This window comes from Silurus aristotelis (assembly GCF_946808225.1).
Source record: "Silurus aristotelis genome assembly, chromosome: 21".
Classification (NCBI taxonomy): Eukaryota; Metazoa; Chordata; class Actinopteri; order Siluriformes; family Siluridae; genus Silurus; species Silurus aristotelis.
This window is the reverse complement of record NC_139594.1, coordinates 18,067,325-18,086,119: the sequence shown is the minus strand read 5'-3', so window position 1 is coordinate 18,086,119 and position 18,795 is coordinate 18,067,325. Positions and strand designations below refer to the sequence as shown.

Sequence of the window (18,795 nt, the reverse complement as noted above, 5' to 3'; positions counted from 1 at the left end):
GTGGTATTGTATGAGGAAGTCAGGTGTGTTAGAGAAGTATGTGAGGGTGGTGCAGGACATGTATGAGGACAGTGTGACAGCAGTGAAGTTTGCAGTAGGAATGACAGACTGGTTCAAGGTGGAGGTTGAACTGCATCAAGGATCGGCCCTGAGCCCTTTCCTGTTTGCAGTGGTGATGGACAGGTTGACAGATGAGGTCAGACAGGAGTCTCCCTGGACTATGATGTTTGCGGATGATATTGTGATTTGTGGTGTGATTGGTGAGCAGGTTGAGTGGAGCCTGGAGAGGTGGAGATATGCGCTGGAGAAAAGGGGAATGAAAGTCAGTAGGAGTAAGACAAGAAGACGTGTGTGTGAATGAGAGGGAGGGCAGTGGAGTGGTGCGGTTGCAGGGAGAAAAGGTGGAGGAGTTCTGGTACCTGGGGTCAACAGTGCAAAGTAATGGAGGGTATGTTAGAGGAGTGAAGAAAAGAGTGCAGGCAGGGTGGAGTGGGTGGAGAAGAGTGATAGCAGGAGTGATTTGTGATAGAAGAGTATCTGCAAGAGTGAAAGGGAAAGTTTATAGGACTGTGGTGAGACCTGAGATGTTGTATGGTTTGAAAGAGTCGCATTGAGTAAAAGACAGGAGGCAGAGCTGAAGATGTTGAGGTTTTCGTTGGGAGTGACGACGATGGACAGGATTAGAAATGATTTTATTAGAGGGACAGCGCATGTAGGATGTTTTGGAGACGAGGTGAGGGAGGCGAGATTGAGATGACTTAGACATGTGCAGAGGAGGGACATGGGGTATATCGGTAGGAGAATGCTGAGGATGGAGCCACCAGAAAGGAGGAAAAGAGGAAGACCAAGGAGGAGGTTTATGGATGTGGTGAGGGAAGACATGCAGGTAGTTGGTTTAAAAGAGGCAGATGTAGAGGACAGGGGGTGTGGAGATGAATGATCAGCTGTGGAGACCCCTAATGGGAGCAGCTGGAAGAAGAAGAAGAAGAAGAAGAAAAGGTTGAAAAAGGCATTTGTACGAAACGTTCTGTAAGTTTCCTGTACCATTTCTCTGTTACTAACAAAGTGTACAGAAGAAGAATCAAACTTTTATTTCCCTGTAAAAGATCTCAGAGGCAGGAAAGTACTTGTGATTTATCCTGTCACGTGTTTTGAACCGAGCAGTCTGTTCTGAAACGCAGTCTTCCGGTACTTAAACCTGGAATTTTCGAGACGTCCTCCAAAGATCACAATTCACCGGGACACCATATTTCATAAAACTTTATCACTTTGCCCCGATCAGCCAGTGTACCTTCAGCAGTCTTATATAACCAACCTGTTTTTTTTGGGGGGGGGTTTTGTTGTTTGTGTATGTTTTTTTTGGTGAATGTGAAAAATCCTTTGCTGATCTCATTTCCACAGTGCACTGGACGAGTCTTCATCCAGGAAAGTTCAGTGGGATGTCAAAATCAAGCAGTATCTGATATTCAGAATATTCTAGCATAGTTGTCCGTGTTTAGAGTGAAGTGGTGAGTCAACATCCAAGATAAACTGATACACACTGCTTTTTTTTTTTTCTTCTTTCTGCAGCCCAGCCGGCCAGGTTATCCCAGTCCCCGATCCAGTGAAGGTTTCTTCCCAAGTCCTCAACATGCAGGACAGCACAATCATTACCAGGTAACTTGCACATCTCACACTAAACCCAACCACATGCAGTTTTCTGGTGTAGAAGTCGACAGGTACGGGTTTTTCTCTGGACAATTATGATATTTAGAAACAGAATTGATGCAAAGAACTTTAATTGGTCATTTGGTTTAGCAAATGAGCACACGAGAAAAAAAATTTTTATACGATGTTCCCTGTTCGGATGCAGAATACAGACTTTCCTTTTGAAAATGGCAAAAAAAATCACCCAATTGCTCGGCAGGCCTTTATGCTGATGTAAATAAAAGTCATAGTTCATCAAAGTGGGGTTTTCAGAGTAGATCTGACATGGATCCGATGACAATTTATTCCTGAAGCACAATTTTAAAAGTACGGGAAAATTGACCAATGCAGGATCAGTACAGGATCATTTATCAAACACTAGAAACCAAAAAAAAATAAATGCCAACTGTCGCCGGCCTAGGGGTCGCCAAAAAGCGTTGAGATAACCGATGATCGAGATAAACGAAAATGAATATGGCGGCAGTATATTAACGTGCTTGAAATTTCTTTGTGTACATGATGTGCGTTAATAAATGAGAATGTGCATGCACGTGTTTTTGGAGGTTTTTTTACACAACAGCGTTGCCGTGATTTGATTGATTAGTCATGCGGATCAAGGTAACCTGTAATGCGGATAAGGAGGCGGAAGCCGAAGTAAACGCAAACAAAGTTTATTGAGAATACTCAGGAGATAATCCAGCAATACTTGTAGCGAAGCAGTAATATCCAGTGGTGCGCTCCGGAGCGCGGTCCACCAAGTTCTGTGAAAGCAGAGACAGTTCGTGTAAAGAATCCACGGATCCGCACTATGGAAAGCGCAGCGCTGGGCAGCAACGGATAAACGTGGTGCAGACAGCGTGAACATGGAAAAGAGCAGGATCGGGTTAATCCGGGGGGCCGTTGAGAGAATGCGGAGTCCGAGAAGAAGGGTACGTAGCGGGATACGTATACGTGATTACACAGACCGCCATGAACCAACACATATGATCATGCACAAACAATAACGGACCGCGAGTGTGTGGAGGTGAGGGCCTTAAATAGGAGATGGGATGAGTGAGTGAATGAGAGTCAGGTGTGTGTGATCAGCATGACTGCGACGAGCTCACCCGCGCGGGAGAAGAAGCAGGGTGCTTCGGGGAATGCCGCCGCCGAAGGGGGCGTGGCAGGGGAGTTCCTGACATAACCGAAGTTAAGTGGCAAATTTGCCCCCCCCTTGTGCTCGAGATATTAGGGTTCGGTGACATAAAAGATCAACATAACCGATTAAAAAAATGCTAAGACAAAGCGAGAATTTGGCGGTTCCACTTCAAAAACGTCGACTTAATAGGGTTGGTGAGTTAACCGAGGTCGAGATAAGTGGGTTCCACTGTATTGTTTTTTGTTTTTTTAATTATGTTACTTTTATTTCACATAATTACTACCAGGCTCTGAAATACCGATGGCGCACGATTCCTTTGCAGCCATTCAAGAAACAACGCATGAACAACAAACTGACATTCTATTGTGCTCAGTTTTAGCCTTATAAGGAGCCAAAGTGAAATTCCTGACTGCTGTGAGGGTTTTTTTTATTATTATTTATTTCCATTGGAAGACAGAGAGCAAAAAAAAAAATGAGACCAGACTGTCAAGATTGTATCTCTGTTTTTCGGTCAAAGGTCAAGCTTTTGATGGATGCAATGAGGAAATATTTTTCTGCACATCACTTTTTATTCATCTCTCTTTTGATCGAAGCAGAAAAACAGCTGTTTTCTGCTTCTTTTTTTTTTTTTTTTTTTTATCTTCCCCTCCTACTTGTTTTAATTTGTGCTTTTCTCTGCTCAAGGGAACGGCTTACCCTGGATCTCACAACATACCGGCAGTGCCCAGTGGAGGATATCCAGGCCAGGCCTCTGTCCTTGAGCCCCATGAGACATGGAATCACCACAGACAAGACGTTCCTGTGTGGTCTCCTAATATGGAGGTGAGCGTCAGGGTTACAGCACACATAAATCATGTAGGAGGATCTTTGGTCTCTCAGTCTTTTACACTAGATGTCTATTACATTCCTGGTTTCTTTAGAAAAGTAAAGTTCTATTTGAAGGACTTTTATTTTGTAGCGTAATTTTAATACATTTCAGGTGCTGCTGTGTGATTTTTATTTACATCTGGACTTGCAATGTGTTTATCTCCAACCACAGTGAAAGAACAGGAAGAGCTAAGAATATTTCAGGTCCAACTAGCTACTTTTTCATTTCTTTTTGGACAAAATTCCATGCAGATGTTGCTGTGAGGAGAAACAGGTTTTGTCTGCTCAGACTCATTAATCGCTCACATTTCTATACATTTTCTATATAAATCAATATTATTAATATTATTCATTTAAGTCAGTGTTATTTGTCGAGTGCTTTTAACAATTGTCCTAAAGCAGTTTTAGGGTGTCAAATATGAAGTTTTAGTGCCTATAAGTTTAGTCTCTAATGAGCAAGCCAGTGGCAGAAAACTCCCTGAGATGGTATAAGGAAAGAACTTTGAGAGGAACCTCTCTCTGTGCCACAGAATGTCTATTTATTACGGTTTCCTCATGTGCTCTTTAGTGATGGGTCTTTAAATGCAGAACTGTTCATGCAAACTGGGGACCATTGTAGCAAACTACTGATATAAATTCCAGCCCAAATCCATCCTTCTTGTGTTGCTCAGGAACTTTATGGATCTTTATTATGAGTAGTTATAATAATTATTTATATTATAATTTAATGTGAAAACAAGCGAATCGTCCCGCTCTGTCACAATTATGTATCATCTTATCCGTGTGTGTTATGGTTGTAATTGATGTGAATGTTTGATCAAATCTTCTGAAAGACATTTGTGCATGTGTGTGTTTCAGGACGGAGGTGCTCTGGACATGCGGGCCCTGGGTCAGGGGCTGCCGACTCACCTGATGGAGGAGAGGTTGATGTTTCAGCAGCAGCAGATGGAGGAGGATCAGCGTTGGCTTGAGCAGGAGGAAAGCTTCCTGGTAAGTTTCAGCTCAGTCTCACAACTGAATGGTTCTCGTTCTCATAGATGGCTGCACTGACAACCACCCAGCTGGTGAGAAACTGGAAATGGCAGAAGAATATTGCATGGCACGTCAACTGATTTTACTGATACCGATAGCTGGGTTGGATCGTACTTGCTGTTAACCGATTATTCAAAATTCTATCATTTTTAAACTGGATACTAGATTAAACATAATAAAAAAAAAAAACACTGCAAGTAAAATAGTACTGGACTTTATTACAAAAATGAAAACTAAATGTAATTTTAATGCTTTGGCCTTTTTGGAGACATTTAAAGATGGTTATTATAAGAATGACTGGATTTCTGTGAAATAGAAACGCTTTACAGTAAGATTCCATTTGTAACATTAAATGAAGTTAATAAATGCATTAGAAGTATTGTTTGATTTATTTGTAAATTTCAACATTTAGTAGTAAATTTTTTTGTATGAAGATCATTTTTAACTTTAGTTAACGTACTATGAACTAGCGCGAGTGATTTGCGTCTAGAGGCCGCTCTTGTACCCTGTAATGACAGCGGACCTTGTCAGGCGCAACCCGGAAAAACTATCGGTATGGATTTTGCCGATAGCTAATAGTTCCAGCAATTCAATATCGGTGCAGAATAATCAACACAACCGATGAATCAGTCGTCCTCTAGTGTTTATGGCATGTTGTTTCAAGTGAGAAGGACTTACTTGCATATGGCCATTGAAACAGTACAAAAGTAGAGAAGCACAACCTAAAGAAGCAGCAGGATTATTTGAAGATTAATTGCCGAGTTAGGTTTTTTCTGGTTCAAAATGAGCACTGTGGTTAATGGGACGCATTTTACCAGCTGTAAATTTTATTGCCTAGACAAAACACCACATGGAGGAAGTGTAGTTTGGATCAAACTTCAGCTCCGGTCAGCTCTTTGCTTCTGTCCTACAGAGTAAACAATCCCGAGCCCTGTGTGTGTGTGTGTGTGTGTGTGTGTACTAAAACGTGTGTGGGCGATCGTGCGTTTGTTTAGACGTTTTAAAGCAAAAAAGCAATATGAAAAACAAAGCTGTAAATCGTGAGCATGTTGTATGTGACAATCAGACAGGCCCGCAGGATCCGACTCCTCCTCTCGAAACAGTCTGGCTGCTGTTGTGGAAGAAGCGACTGCTCTGTTTCCATTTGCACTCCACAATCTGAAAAAAAGGAATTTCCTCAAGCCGCTTATTATTTGTGCAAACGCCATCAATTTCACTGGAATTTTAGATTCCTGAAAGGCCTTTTCTCACTAAACCAGTTTGGGATTCTCATAAATGAATCCAGAAGCCATCGTAGATGCCTTTTTTATTTTTATTATTATTATTGTGTTACTGGGTTAGCAGAGAATACAGTTTATCCTCCGGTTTCACCCTCATAATAATTCTCTGTACTGAATGAGGACTTTTCTGTGCTCATGCTAAACGCCCTGTGAAGACACCGCATACAGCGCACTGTAATTAATTATAATCCAGTGCACTTCCTTGTTCTTCCTCTCCTGTCAGTTTTCAATTCGTTTTTTATTTATAGAGCGCTTTTTAACCATGTGCATTGTGTCCACGCAGATTTACAGAGATAGAGGTTATAAAGTTGTATTAAATAGTGCTAATAGTTTTTTTTTCCTTATAATTATAAGTTTGTCCCTAATGAGCAAGCCAGTGATGACTGCAGTGAGGGAAAAAAATCTTCGAGGGGGAACCAGAATCGAAAGGGAACTTCATCCTCATCAGTGTCCATTCATTACAGTTCCATCATTGTTAATGTGTGCAGTGATAAATGCAAACTGTGGTCCTGAACCATTCTAGTAGCCTTTTGATATTAATCCCAGTCTAAATCCATCCTCAAATGTGTTGTGCGTTGCTCAGTAGCTTCATGGATGTTTAGGCTGTGGAAGTGGAACCACAGAGTGGTCTTAAATTAATGAGAACTTCATCTATAGGTGGGGTGTCTGTATCGATCAAAAGAGGAAAAAAAACCCAGGAGCACATTTAGGGAGTGTAGAGAGCAGATCTACATGCCACTGTTACCCCTTATGGACCGAAATCTATATCTAGAGTTCTCTAAAGCTGGTTTATTGGTTTTTTTTTTTTAACAATGTTCTATTGTTTAAAAAGCTCCTGGAACATGGAAAAATCCCTGTGGTTTGTGCCTTTTTGAAATTATTTAAAAACTTACTCTGGTGCCAATATTATATATCTCTGGTCTTCTCTAGGAACGAGGCCATGCGAAGAATTTTGGGGATTTTTCTCGATTCTCTTAAACAGAATGTTAAATTTATCCATGAAGTTCTGGTCATTGTTGGTCATCTATAAAAAGTTTATAAAGGTCACTCTGTTGGAGAACTGCAAAAAGAGGCAGGGAGGGAGAAGTGGGATGTGTCTGAGTGGGACGAGATGGGAAAAGTGCAGAGAGGAAAATAGAGAAGGAGCCGGTGGGAGTCATTTGGCTGTGTGTTCGCTCAGCGTGTTGCAGCCAGACACATTTAATCCAGACTCCAGCAGTCGTTCTCCGGCACGCCGTCGTGCCGATGGATCGGCGCTCGCCTCGCTCCGTCCTCGCCGTGGTGAGGACGCGCTCCTCTCCCAGGATGCACCTTTTCAAATCCTGTTTTGGAAAACCGGTACTGAGACGCTCCGAGCTGCTTTTGTGGCTGTGGTTTGTTTTTATTTTTGCTTGTTAGCTTTTGGTGAGGAAACCGGAGATGATTTGTTACCTGAAATGAGATAAGGAGACTTTAAACCAACTACTGTATATAATGTTTTTTTTATATATATATATATATATATATATATAATTTTATATATACGTTTGTTTGTGTATTCTGTTGCCTTTTTTTTGTTTGTTTGTTTGTTTTTTGCAAAATGGAGTGGATATACGTGTCCATGATCACTTATGATCTCAGAGAAAACTTTTTAAAAGACACTTTTTTTATCAAAATATTTCCTTTTTTCAGTTGAGAGCTTGGTGTGTAACTGGGTGTAATTTGTGTGTCTCCAGAAGCCAGAGTCCAGAAATTCAAGGGGCAGTATTGACCGGGAGGACGGTGCTCTCCAGGGGCTGGTGAGTTCCCATAACCCTTTTCATTTTTGTGCTTCATCCCGGAGGTCATTCTGAGTGCACACACATTGCATTTTATATACATCTTGGTGACTAAGTGCCTGCAGTGCAGAACACGAGTTGTGTTTGAAGTTTGAAATGGGCCTTGAGTTTTCAGTTACGCTACAGTCACATTGTAAAGAGGGTATAGTGAGAGGTTAGAAGCAGTCGCAAGAAGAGAGGCAGCAGAAACAGCAACAGCGGCAGCCACAACTGGCTATTCTACGTGACTCCTCAAAAAAATAAAAAAAAACAGCCGCCACAAACCACGAGCGTTTTCTCCAAGTAATTACAGCATTTTTTTTAATGATTGATATAAAGTGTTTTAGGGATGCACAAGTTCTTCAGGAGCTGAGCTGCGCATGCTTTCCCACAAACCACTCAATCCCGCCCAGTGAAACCAGTCGTGATCCTGCCTACAGTAAAGAGTGAGCAAAGCACTAAAATGCATGCTTTTGTTTCTATTTTCTTTCAGACGGGAAACCAGCATGTATACCAACCTGTGGGCAAAGCAGGTAAGTGTTTTAGTAGTGGGGGAATTGTCTAAACAAGCGTATCTGTGCGTAACTGATGTGAAAAGATATGCTGTTTAGATACACGTTTTATTTGAAGTTGAGTGATAGTGGATTTTACTACGACACCGATAGGCAGAGAATATATATATATATATATATATATATATATATAAAATGTATATTATATATGTCTGAAAGGACTACCGCTCCAATTCTGCTGGGCTGCAGGACAAAAGATCCTAGGACGCTTCCAGAAAACATTCCAGTTATCAGTAAAGAGTTTGTGTTCTCGAAACACCATGACTGTAGGCATTCATTTAAAGCAAAAAGGCTACTAAACCTCTTAATTCCTCGCTGGTATGTGGAAGCGGTCCTGACCAGCGATGCTCCTCATGGGCGATGTGCTGGATACCGTTTTCACCAAGATCTGGAAGTCCCTCTGCAGGATCTCCGTTTGCCTCACCCTGGTGCCATTCGTTCCAGCATGGAGGACAGCAGCGCCGAAGTCCTCGTTCGGGATCGCGGGTACCTGTGCACCAGGAAAACAGCGAGTGTGTACCTTACCTTTAGCTGCGGTAGCACAGACATGCCGGACGATAATCTCCAATAATCACGGTTGAAGGGGAGGGAATCATTTCTGGGTGGAGATCTCTGAGTAAACTAAATCTGGGCGGGCCGCGTTCTAGGTGCGCTGGGCCTGGGCATGGAAACACGCAGAGTCGAGGTGCAGGAGTATTAGATTCCACCCGCGAATTTACCTGGGACGGGTGAGCATCCGCCCTGAATGGTTCCAGTGCAGCTTTCCGCTCTCGCACCTGCTTTACATGTAGGTTGCAGATCCGATTTTACACGGCCTCCAGCTCCAACTCCACCGTGTGCAACTCTACCGAGTCCTCACCTGTGCTCAAAAGCAGACGCACTTCCGGCATATCGCTCATAATAGCAAGTAGAATAATGATAATCAATGTGAGGCAATGTGATCATCACTAGTGATAGTCGGGCTAACGAGCTACAGCGACAGTATATGTATAAAAATAGACGAAACTCGCAGAAAACAAAAAAAACCAGGAAGCTACAGTGATAGAATGACAGGGATTGAAGTAGGGCCAGATGGGGCCACACTTGTGATGAAAATCAAGGAACATCTTAATTTCTGTTCAAACATTGTGTAAGATTCCCTTCATTCCGATGTTTTAAAAAAATACTTCCCTTTTTTTATTTAGATTCCGGAGCCCCACCTAAGAAGCCTCCTCGTCCGGGAGCGCCGTGCCACCTGAGCAGCACAGCCAGCATCAGCCCGGTGGACAGCTATAACGAGGGCGTGAAGGTACGCTAGCTTTTTCAGGTCTTGCTGTTTTTATGACGCTTGAGCGCTCTATCATCAGCTAGTACTCGCTCGAGTCTGGCTGCACTTTATCATTAACCCGTGAGCATGGCGTAAAGCACACGCTTTGGTTACCCTCCTAATGTTTTAGCACCTTTTGTTTGCATGGCTGTTGTAACATGGGACCGAGCGACGGACGACTTGAACGGACGAAAAAAACTAAATGTGCAGCACAAAAAAATTGGGGTGGGGGGGGGGGTCAAAAATTCCTTTTGCTTTCTTTAACCAAGCGTCTTAAATTGCGGCTTGTCGGCATAACAAGGGAAAGTTTATTATCTGTAAAACTCTTTTGGGAGGAATTATAGCACCCTTTTTTCCTTTTTTTTATTTTTTACATTTAAGACCTAAAACAAACTGGGAAAACAAGCACTAGTTGAAGTGTTTCAGGAAGAGGTAGGTCTTCGCCCGGCGTTTGAAGATCGGACAGCTAAGGGACGTTTATTCCACCACCTCAGTGCCAGAACGGAGACGGTTGGACACCTCGAGCAGCGATAAGAGAAGAAATGTTAACCCTATTTATAACCCCAGTAATCGAGCAGATTCTTAGTGATTGTAAAAATGTATAATCATGATCAAGACAAGTCAAGTTTATTTCTATAGCGCTTTTCACAACAGACATTGTCTCAAAGCAGCTTTACAGAATTCAACAGTTAAGGTGAATGGTGTGTGTTTATCCCTGATGAGAAGCCATGGCGACTGTGGCAAGGAAAAACTCCCTTAGATGTTATGAGGAAGAAACCTTGAGAGGAACCAGACTCAAAAGGGGAACCCATCCTCATTTGGGTGACATCAAGAGTTTGATCATAAATCTTTCAACAATACAGAACACTGGAGAGTGAGAACTAACATGAGCACTGGAGTATAAGATTATAACTAAATGTTCTTTTTACAGTCTTTGGTATAAAAGTAGGAGCTACTGAGCTCAACATTTGTGATCATCACAGATCCAGCATCAGCTTCTCCATGCAAGAGCCTTTAAGCAATCCAGGAGGTCCAATGTCAAAACTCCACACATGCAGTGGGATCCAATTGGCACTGGTACGTCTCTAGATGGTTCAGGATATTTGCAAGATCGGCATCTACTTCTTTAAAGTCCATAATCTTCACGAGGTGGGACGTGACTGTTGCTGGCCAAACCTCAGGAAGCCTCGGGATGGGGAGAGAAAGAGAAGCAGTGGAGAGAAATTAGCGTAGCTGCTGTTCATGATATTAACAGCACAAGTTGATAATGTGCATGTGATCAGATGTTCTGGAGCACAACGTTATGATGTGAGACGTATGTTATGTGTAGGCTTTGCTAAAAAGATATGTTTTTAATCTGCACTTAAACTGGGAGAGTGTGTCTGAACACTGTCAGGAAGTCTATTCCAAAGTTTGGGGGCTAAATGTGAATGTGAATGATCTTATTTAAGTCCTTATTCAAGAGCTGAACATGTGGGGAGACATGAAAGATGCAAATTAATGGAGTGCTGGATAAAGAACGGAATCAGGAATCTCTGGGAAAAGCCCCTTTTAGGCCTATCGGAGGATACAGCAGAGATTAAAACAGATTTCTTTCACCACATCCTTTCTACCACAGGACTATAACCTCTTGAGAAGCTGCCAAACCCACAATGCAGAGAGCTTTGTTCACTTATTCAGCTTTCCCCCCCCAAAGTTAATTTCTAGTAAGACCTTTAAACTAGCATATGGAAGCTCCATGGCTAAGGCTCTGGGTTTCTCACCGGAAGGTTGGGGGTTTAAGCCCCGGTATCGCCGTGCTGCCGCCATGCTGCTGCCATGCTGCCACTCTCTATTTTAGCGGTATGCAAAGAAAAATTTCATAAACAATTCAACCTTTTATAAATCAACTTTACACATGACTTTGATTTCATTTTAGATTTAAACCTGATCCCTATAAATCCCACAGATTATAATTACACTACCATTTTACTCCTAAATTGTGCACCACAGCTTCTCGTTTCCTTAATTGTCATTATTTGCATGTTGTTTCTTTTTTTTTTTTATTATTATTATTTTTTTTTATTATTAATCATTTGTTCCTGTTCTGTTTCCCTGCATCCCTCCTTCACCCCCCCACATTTGCCTGCTTTTTGCTGCACGTAGCCCTGGAGGGTAAGGACTCGTGTGTCCGTTGTGTGTGTCTGTGTCGTTTAGGAACTATACCTCTCACACTCATCTGCATGGTAAAGGGACATTGTACACAATGTAATGTGAACATTGCAATGCTAATAAACTGAGATAGATAGATAGATAGATAGATAGATAGATAGATAGATAGATAGATAGATAGATAGATAGATAGATAGATAGATAGATAGATAGATAGATAGATAGATAGATAGATAGATAGATAGATAGATAGATAGATTTTTTATTTATTTATTTTTTTTAGGGCTGTCAATCAATAAAAATATTTTATTGTGATTATTCGCACGATTGTCATGTTGACTCGTGATTAATCGCAACTTAATCGCACATATCTATCTGTTCTAAATGTACCTTAAATTAATACTTTTCCAGTTTTTAATACTCTAATCATCATGCGCATGGACAAATATTGATGCTTTATGCAAATGTATGTTTATTAGTAATGAAACCAAACTCAACATAAAGCATGAAGACCAAATATTTTTGTAAATGTTTTAAAGTAATGATGGTGTTTTAAATCACGTAAATCATCAGGACATCATAAATAAATGTGTTGCGTTTGAGGTTTTAATTTCGCCTCTTTTATATTTATTCATTAACAGCCCTAATATACAAACACACACACACACACACACACACACACACACACACACACACACACACTAGTATGTCTGCCCTGAGCTAAATGAGTGTGAGAGTGCAGTCACTGTCATTGTGTTTATTTATAGTTAGTTCTCTAACATTAGGAAGGAAATTAAAGGTACAATAAGTACAGTTTCAGACCTTCAGATCCATCATGTGATCATATAAAACCCTTTGTCATAATACAATATTTGCAAGTGCGTTTGGATTATGGCACAACTTACGCGTCCCCATATGGAAAACGCAATCGCAAATACAACGTGCAATTCCTTTTGGATGCTGTTTTCGGAATACCATTCCATAGTTATCGATTTAGAACTTGATATTTCAATAAATTGGATAATTTTCAATTAATGTATTAAATTTTAAGTTTTTTATTACCATTTTTGGGGGGTTCATGCTTAATTGGAATAAAAGCCTGCAGCCATTTTGGATCTTTTTATGGAAATTCTGGTGAGATCCAGAAGTATAAAATGTACTAAATATAACACCATTGTTCCTCAAACACTGGTTTTCCATTTAAAGCCAAAAGCACAAAGTTATAGATGCTGTAGATGATCGTATGAAGTTAATAATGAAAACGTTGAAAGAGGTATAGAGAAAGAATGCGAGAAACATTTTTCTGTTGTAAAAAGATCTGCAGGAATACTTACTTATTCTACCTTTAACTTCGAAGTGTCCTGTCACACTTTTGGGAATAAGTGTGTGGTTGTGGGGGGGAATAATTATTTATTTGTGTCTTCGTTTCAGACTTTTTTTGTTGTTATTGTTAATAAACATGGTTTGGGGGGTTTCTCTCTCTTTCTCTTTTTTCTATTTATCTTTCTCAAAGAATTACAATATAAGAGAGAGGTTCAGGCATTCAGATACCCTGTACGAGGAGTCAGGATTTCAAAACACACGCGTCACATTTCTGATATTTATTATGCCTTATGTGCACAGGAATTTCGTCTGGCAAAGACACAGAAAGCAACAATGTCACAGAGAAGGCGATTCAAATCTGAAGAAAAACAGAGATATTACAAGCAGTAGAACAGCGGAACCGAAGCGACTTGGCGTAACTTCTGCTGATCTCACGACTGCGTTTTCGTCAGTTTAACGGATATATCTGATTATTAGACACATTTTGCCACTGAAAATTTGTGAACCATATGAGATTTTCACATCTAAACTTGTGACCCACGACACATCCATTTATGCATTGAACTGTTTTAATGGTATTTTTATATTAAAATTAAGCACATAGCCACTGTAAATCCTGTGTAATCGGACATTTCATCTTCACACTACTTCATCTGAAGAGAAAGGGACAGATTCTGTTTTTTTGTTTTTTTTATTAACACTGGGCCTTTATTACCACAGCGTTTTAGTGCCACGTTAAAAATACACAATCTCAGATTATAAAAAAAGAGTTGTAGCAATACGAGAATGAAGTTGTAATACTCTGCCTGTCCAAAATAAGTCACACACTCTAATATCATTATTTAATATAATTCAGCTTTGATTACAGCATGCATTCTCAGTGGCATCGTTTCGATAAGTTTCTGCAATGTCACAACATTTATTCCCATCCAGAGTTGCAGTAATCTTTCACCAAGATCTTGTATTGATGATGGGAGATTCGGACCGCTGCCTTTTCCAGCATATCATAAAGATTCTTAATGGGGTTAGGGTCTGGACTCTGTGGTGGCCAGTCCATGTGTCAAACTGATCTTGTGAACAGCATGATGTCTGGTGCTCCCTGAATCAATCTTTCACAGTTTGAGCCCAATGAATCCTGGCATTGTGATCTTGGAATATGCCCCGTGCCATCAGGAAAGAAAAAAATCCATTGATGGAATAACCTGATTATTCAGTATATTCAGGTGGTCAGCTGACATCATTCTTTGGGCACATAACGTTGCTAAACTGAGACCTGACCATCTGCAGCGACCCCAGATCATAGCACTGCCCCCACAGGCTTGTACAGTAGGCACTAGGTATGATGGGTGCACCAGTTCATCCACCTCTCTTCCAACCCTGATGCGCCCATCACTCTGGATCAGGGTAAATCTGGTCTCATCAGACCACATGACCTTCTTTCATTTCTCCAGAGTCCAATCTTTATGCTCCCTAGAAAATTAAAGCCTCTATTCCTGATTGCCAATCCCTTGAGTTCTCTTCGCATTGTTCTACTGTTCTACTTCGCCCTGAGTTCTACTGTTGTTGTTGTTTTTTTATTTTTTATTTTATTTCACCAAACGTTCAAGTGATCAGCGATCACAATCATTCAAAGATATTTTCCCGACCACATTTCTTCCTCGAATATGATGGTTCTCCACTATCCTTCCAGTTTTTAATCTCTTTAGATGTTTAATTTGCCAATAATTTGACCCTTTTGAAACAGATCAACATATTTTCCACGTATCTTCCGACATATTTGTTTGAGATGGGAAGCTTCTCACTGCATCAGTTAGTTAAATATCTTGTTGCCAGCTGAAACATAAATATCCAACGGTTAAATCCAGGTGGTGACTTTTTTTTGGGGGGGGGGGGAGACGGGGACGGGCACTGCATATATTGAGAATAAATTCGTCCTTCAATCCTCCTCATAGTCTGTTGAGAAAAAACATCTATTCGGAAATCATGTGGCTGTAACCAGCAATATCCTCAGAGTCGTCCACTGGTCGCCATTACAGACTGCACAAAAGAGGCAATTTCCTTGTTGTCAGTCAGATTTTTCTTCTGACTAAATTACGTTTCCTACAGAACCGTTGCAGTGTCCTTTTACTCCATTTAATATAACTCCATGCTGATGCCCCAAAAGATAAGAAATATACTTGTTGTGAAATCCTAATTAGGAGTTAACCAAATCCTCCACATTCATTTTATGCAAAACAGCATTAGGTTTCCCACAATTCTGTGACTTTTCTGAAGATATTACCACTTGAATCTTGTCTTTTATATGAATTTATCGTTAATAATATTTCGCATTTATTTTTGCAATTTTGACCATTTAAAAAAAAAAAGGTTTATTCTCGTGTTTTTAAATTTATTCTTAAAATGTAACATTTATTTCTCATATTTTCAACTTTATTCTCAAAATATTTTGCTCTATTCTCGTATTGCTACAACTTTATTCTCGTAATCTTCGATTTTATTCTATTCAATCTATTTTTAACTAAATGTATAGAGAGACCACAGGCCTCAATAATGATGATGATAAGTTTTTTTGCGCATTGTTTTTGTCAGCAACGTTCGCTACACATACGGACTTTGTCTAATCTTCTGGGAAGTGTATTCTCTGAATCTACTCTTCCAGAAGCCTAGACTTAGAAGACAACTTCAACAAAATGAGACCTAATGTAGCTGAATGAATTACGTGGCCCTCGCACAGTGGTAATCTGAATGCTTTTATCATATAGGCCATATGACAATAACAAATAGGTTACAAATAAAGTTACAAATAGGTTACAAAAATTACAAATTAGATGAACCCATTATGTACCCATAATGATAAAGGGTCTACTTTCTCTTTTTAAGTCTCCTCATGCTTTACTTTATAAAAGATTTACGCAGTGCACTTTATGCAGATTGCATAGGTCCCCTGGTGGTCTAGTGGTTAAGATGCAGCGCTCTCACCGCTGCGACCCGGGTTCGATTCCCGGTCAGGGAACCATCCCCATTGGGGAGGGTTGCGTTAGGAAGGGCATCCAGCGTAAAACATGTGCCAAATCAAACGTGCGGAGGATCCGCTGTGGCGACCCCTAACGGGAGAAGCCGAAAAGAAAGTTTTACTTTATGCAGATTGCGCTCATCTTCTTCCCCCTAGTGTTCAGATCTCAGCACTGCACTCCATTATAAAGATGCACATTGACTTCCGGATGCTTGAATGTTTTTGAACCACAGCAGCAAACAATTTCACCCTGCAATTCTGTGCTATTGATCAGATCCAGCCTCAGGAGATCAGTCCGCCCCCGACAGCCAACCTCGACCGCTCCAATGATAAAGTGTATGAGAATGTGACTGGTCTGGTGAAGGCAGTGATCGAGATGTCCAGTAAAATCCAGCCTGCATCCCCTGAAGAATACGTGCCCATGGTGAAGGTGAGAGATCCAACACACACACACGCTACTCACATATTTTAGCGATGATTGGATGAGGTGCTGATCTCTGTTTGTGCTTGTAGGAGGTGGGGCTGGCTCTGAGGACACTGCTGGCGACTGTGGATGAGACCATTCCTATCTTACCAGCTAGCACACACAGAGAGGTGGGTAACACTTACCCTGCTGAATAATCCATCCTGAAATTTCTGATTGTAAGTTTTTTATTGGAAGTAGGGATGTGAAAACTGATTCTATACAATTCAACATGGTACAGATAGTTCACTTTTATTTCTTCAGACAGCAAATCATCGATTTAATTAAGTGCCGCCTTCTAACGCATGGCCCCTTTCACACACTGACCTTTATAGTGCAAAAAATAAAGATAGAATGAAAAAGGTTGAAAGTGTCCTCTTTCTACATTGTATGATTATATAATGATATGGATGATTCTTTAATGATTTGTTGTAAAGCCGTGTGTTTCCTGTGCCATCAGATCGAGATGGCTCAGAAGTTGCTGAACTCGGACTTGGCCGAGCTGATCAATAAGATGAAGCTGGCGCAGCAGTACATGCTCACCAGCCTGCAGCAGGATTACAAGAAACAGATGCTCACGGCCGCACACGCCCTCGCAGTGGACGCCAAGAACCTTCTGGACGTAATCGACCAGGCCAGGCTGAAGATGATCTCTCAGTCACGGCCCCATTAGTCCTTTCCTCCTTCCTGAGCGGAAATGTTCAGGAGACGGGGGGGACGCCGTAATAGCACAGGTGAGAGACGACAGGACACGATGTCCACCGCTGGGACAATACGGTGATGTCATATAGCGAATCACGGCACAGCACGAGTGGCTCTTCAGACGGAACACACAGTTCTACACCTGACGTCTCACCACAAGATTACAAAAATGAGTCTTCTCTATAGAGACTCGCACACACGATGGTCTGTGGACTTGAAGATACAATGCTAATCAAGGTTTTATTGTACGCTTTGTGCTGGCTTTTTTCTTTTCTTTTCTTTGTTTGTTTTAAATTATGTTCAGATGAACTCCAGCAAAGGACGCTTTTATCTGAGAAAACACCGCAACTGGAATCCACACGAAAATCAGAGCTAATATGAAGCCTGGAACTACCTACATTAACCCAAAGGTGTATTACAACACACACATACTTCCTGAACTGTCCTTTGGCAGACACACACACACACACCATGAGCCCACACTGTTCTTTCTATCCTCTGACTTCCATTCAGGGGGACATTTACCTTGAGACACCATCACATCATGCTGTTCAACTGTTAAACATCACTATATTGTGCACAGGAACACATATTTTTTAAAGAATTGTCTATGAAGTTAAGATAAAAATAAATAAAAATAGCATATCTCTAACAACGGGGTATTAATGGGTAAAAAATGCCATCAGGGACTGTTAGAAACAAATCCAATTCCTTTTATTCATAGCAGATCGTAAAAAGCACAGTTTTCGAAGCTCAAAGTCTTTTTTTCTTACTCGTGGCTTTCTCAGAATAAAGCCACTAAATGTACGGCAATAGGCCACGTTTACCGTCGATCTACACGTTTTTTCTCCAGGCTGACGAACTCGGCCATGTCGCCCCTGTGTATAGTACAATCTATAAATGAATTCACTTTGTCACTCGGATAAATTATTCTCAGGAAAAGAAAACTGACTGTACAGAAACTTTAACTAATAAAATGTGTTACTCTTGTATTCATGATCCTCCTGAGAATGTTTTTTTAATTTTATTTTTTCGTTTAAGCTTCATGCTGGAAAACAAATTCCTTTAAGCAGCCGATGTGAAATTATGATGTCACGTTTGAGTGTTTTGTAGAGGTCGACCGATTTTATCGATACCGATAGCTGGGTTGGATCGAACTTGCCAATAACTGATCAACCAGTATTTTTTTTTTTTTTTTTATGGATACCGGATATAAAACCAACAAACAAAGAAATATATATATATATATATATATACACAGTACAGACCAGAAGTTTGGACACACCTTCTCATTGAAAGAGTTTTCTTTATTTTCATGACTATGTAAATTGTAGAGTCAGACTGAAGGCATCAAGGGCTATTTGACCAAGAAGGAGAGTGATGGGGTGCTGCGCCAGATGACCTGGCCTCCACAGTCACCGGACCTGAACCCAATCGAGATGGTTTAGGGGTGAGCTGGACCTCAG

At 40.9% G+C, this 18,795-nt stretch overlaps 1 protein-coding gene across 26 annotated transcripts in view; it reads left to right on the top strand.

Moving 5' to 3' along the window:
• The window catches only part of ptk2aa (protein tyrosine kinase 2aa), a 128,046-nt gene extending 109,725 nt beyond the window's left edge, over positions 1 to 18,321 (top strand). For all 26 annotated transcript variants that reach the window (XM_083523507.1, XM_083523524.1, XM_083523515.1 and 23 more), the window contains 9 exons: positions 1,570 to 1,656; positions 3,509 to 3,646; positions 4,550 to 4,681; positions 7,719 to 7,781; positions 8,293 to 8,332; positions 9,556 to 9,659; positions 16,439 to 16,594; positions 16,678 to 16,758; positions 17,088 to 18,321. In XM_083523507.1, the coding sequence (XP_083379633.1) occupies positions 1,570 to 1,656; positions 3,509 to 3,646; positions 4,550 to 4,681; positions 7,719 to 7,781; positions 8,293 to 8,332; positions 9,556 to 9,659; positions 16,439 to 16,594; positions 16,678 to 16,758; positions 17,088 to 17,300 (1,014 nt within the window). In that variant the 3' untranslated portion in view covers positions 17,301 to 18,321. The remainder of the gene's footprint in view (positions 1 to 1,569; positions 1,657 to 3,508; positions 3,647 to 4,549; positions 4,682 to 7,718; positions 7,782 to 8,292; positions 8,333 to 9,555; positions 9,660 to 16,438; positions 16,595 to 16,677; positions 16,759 to 17,087) is intronic.
• Positions 18,322 to 18,795: the final 474 nt, after the last annotated feature.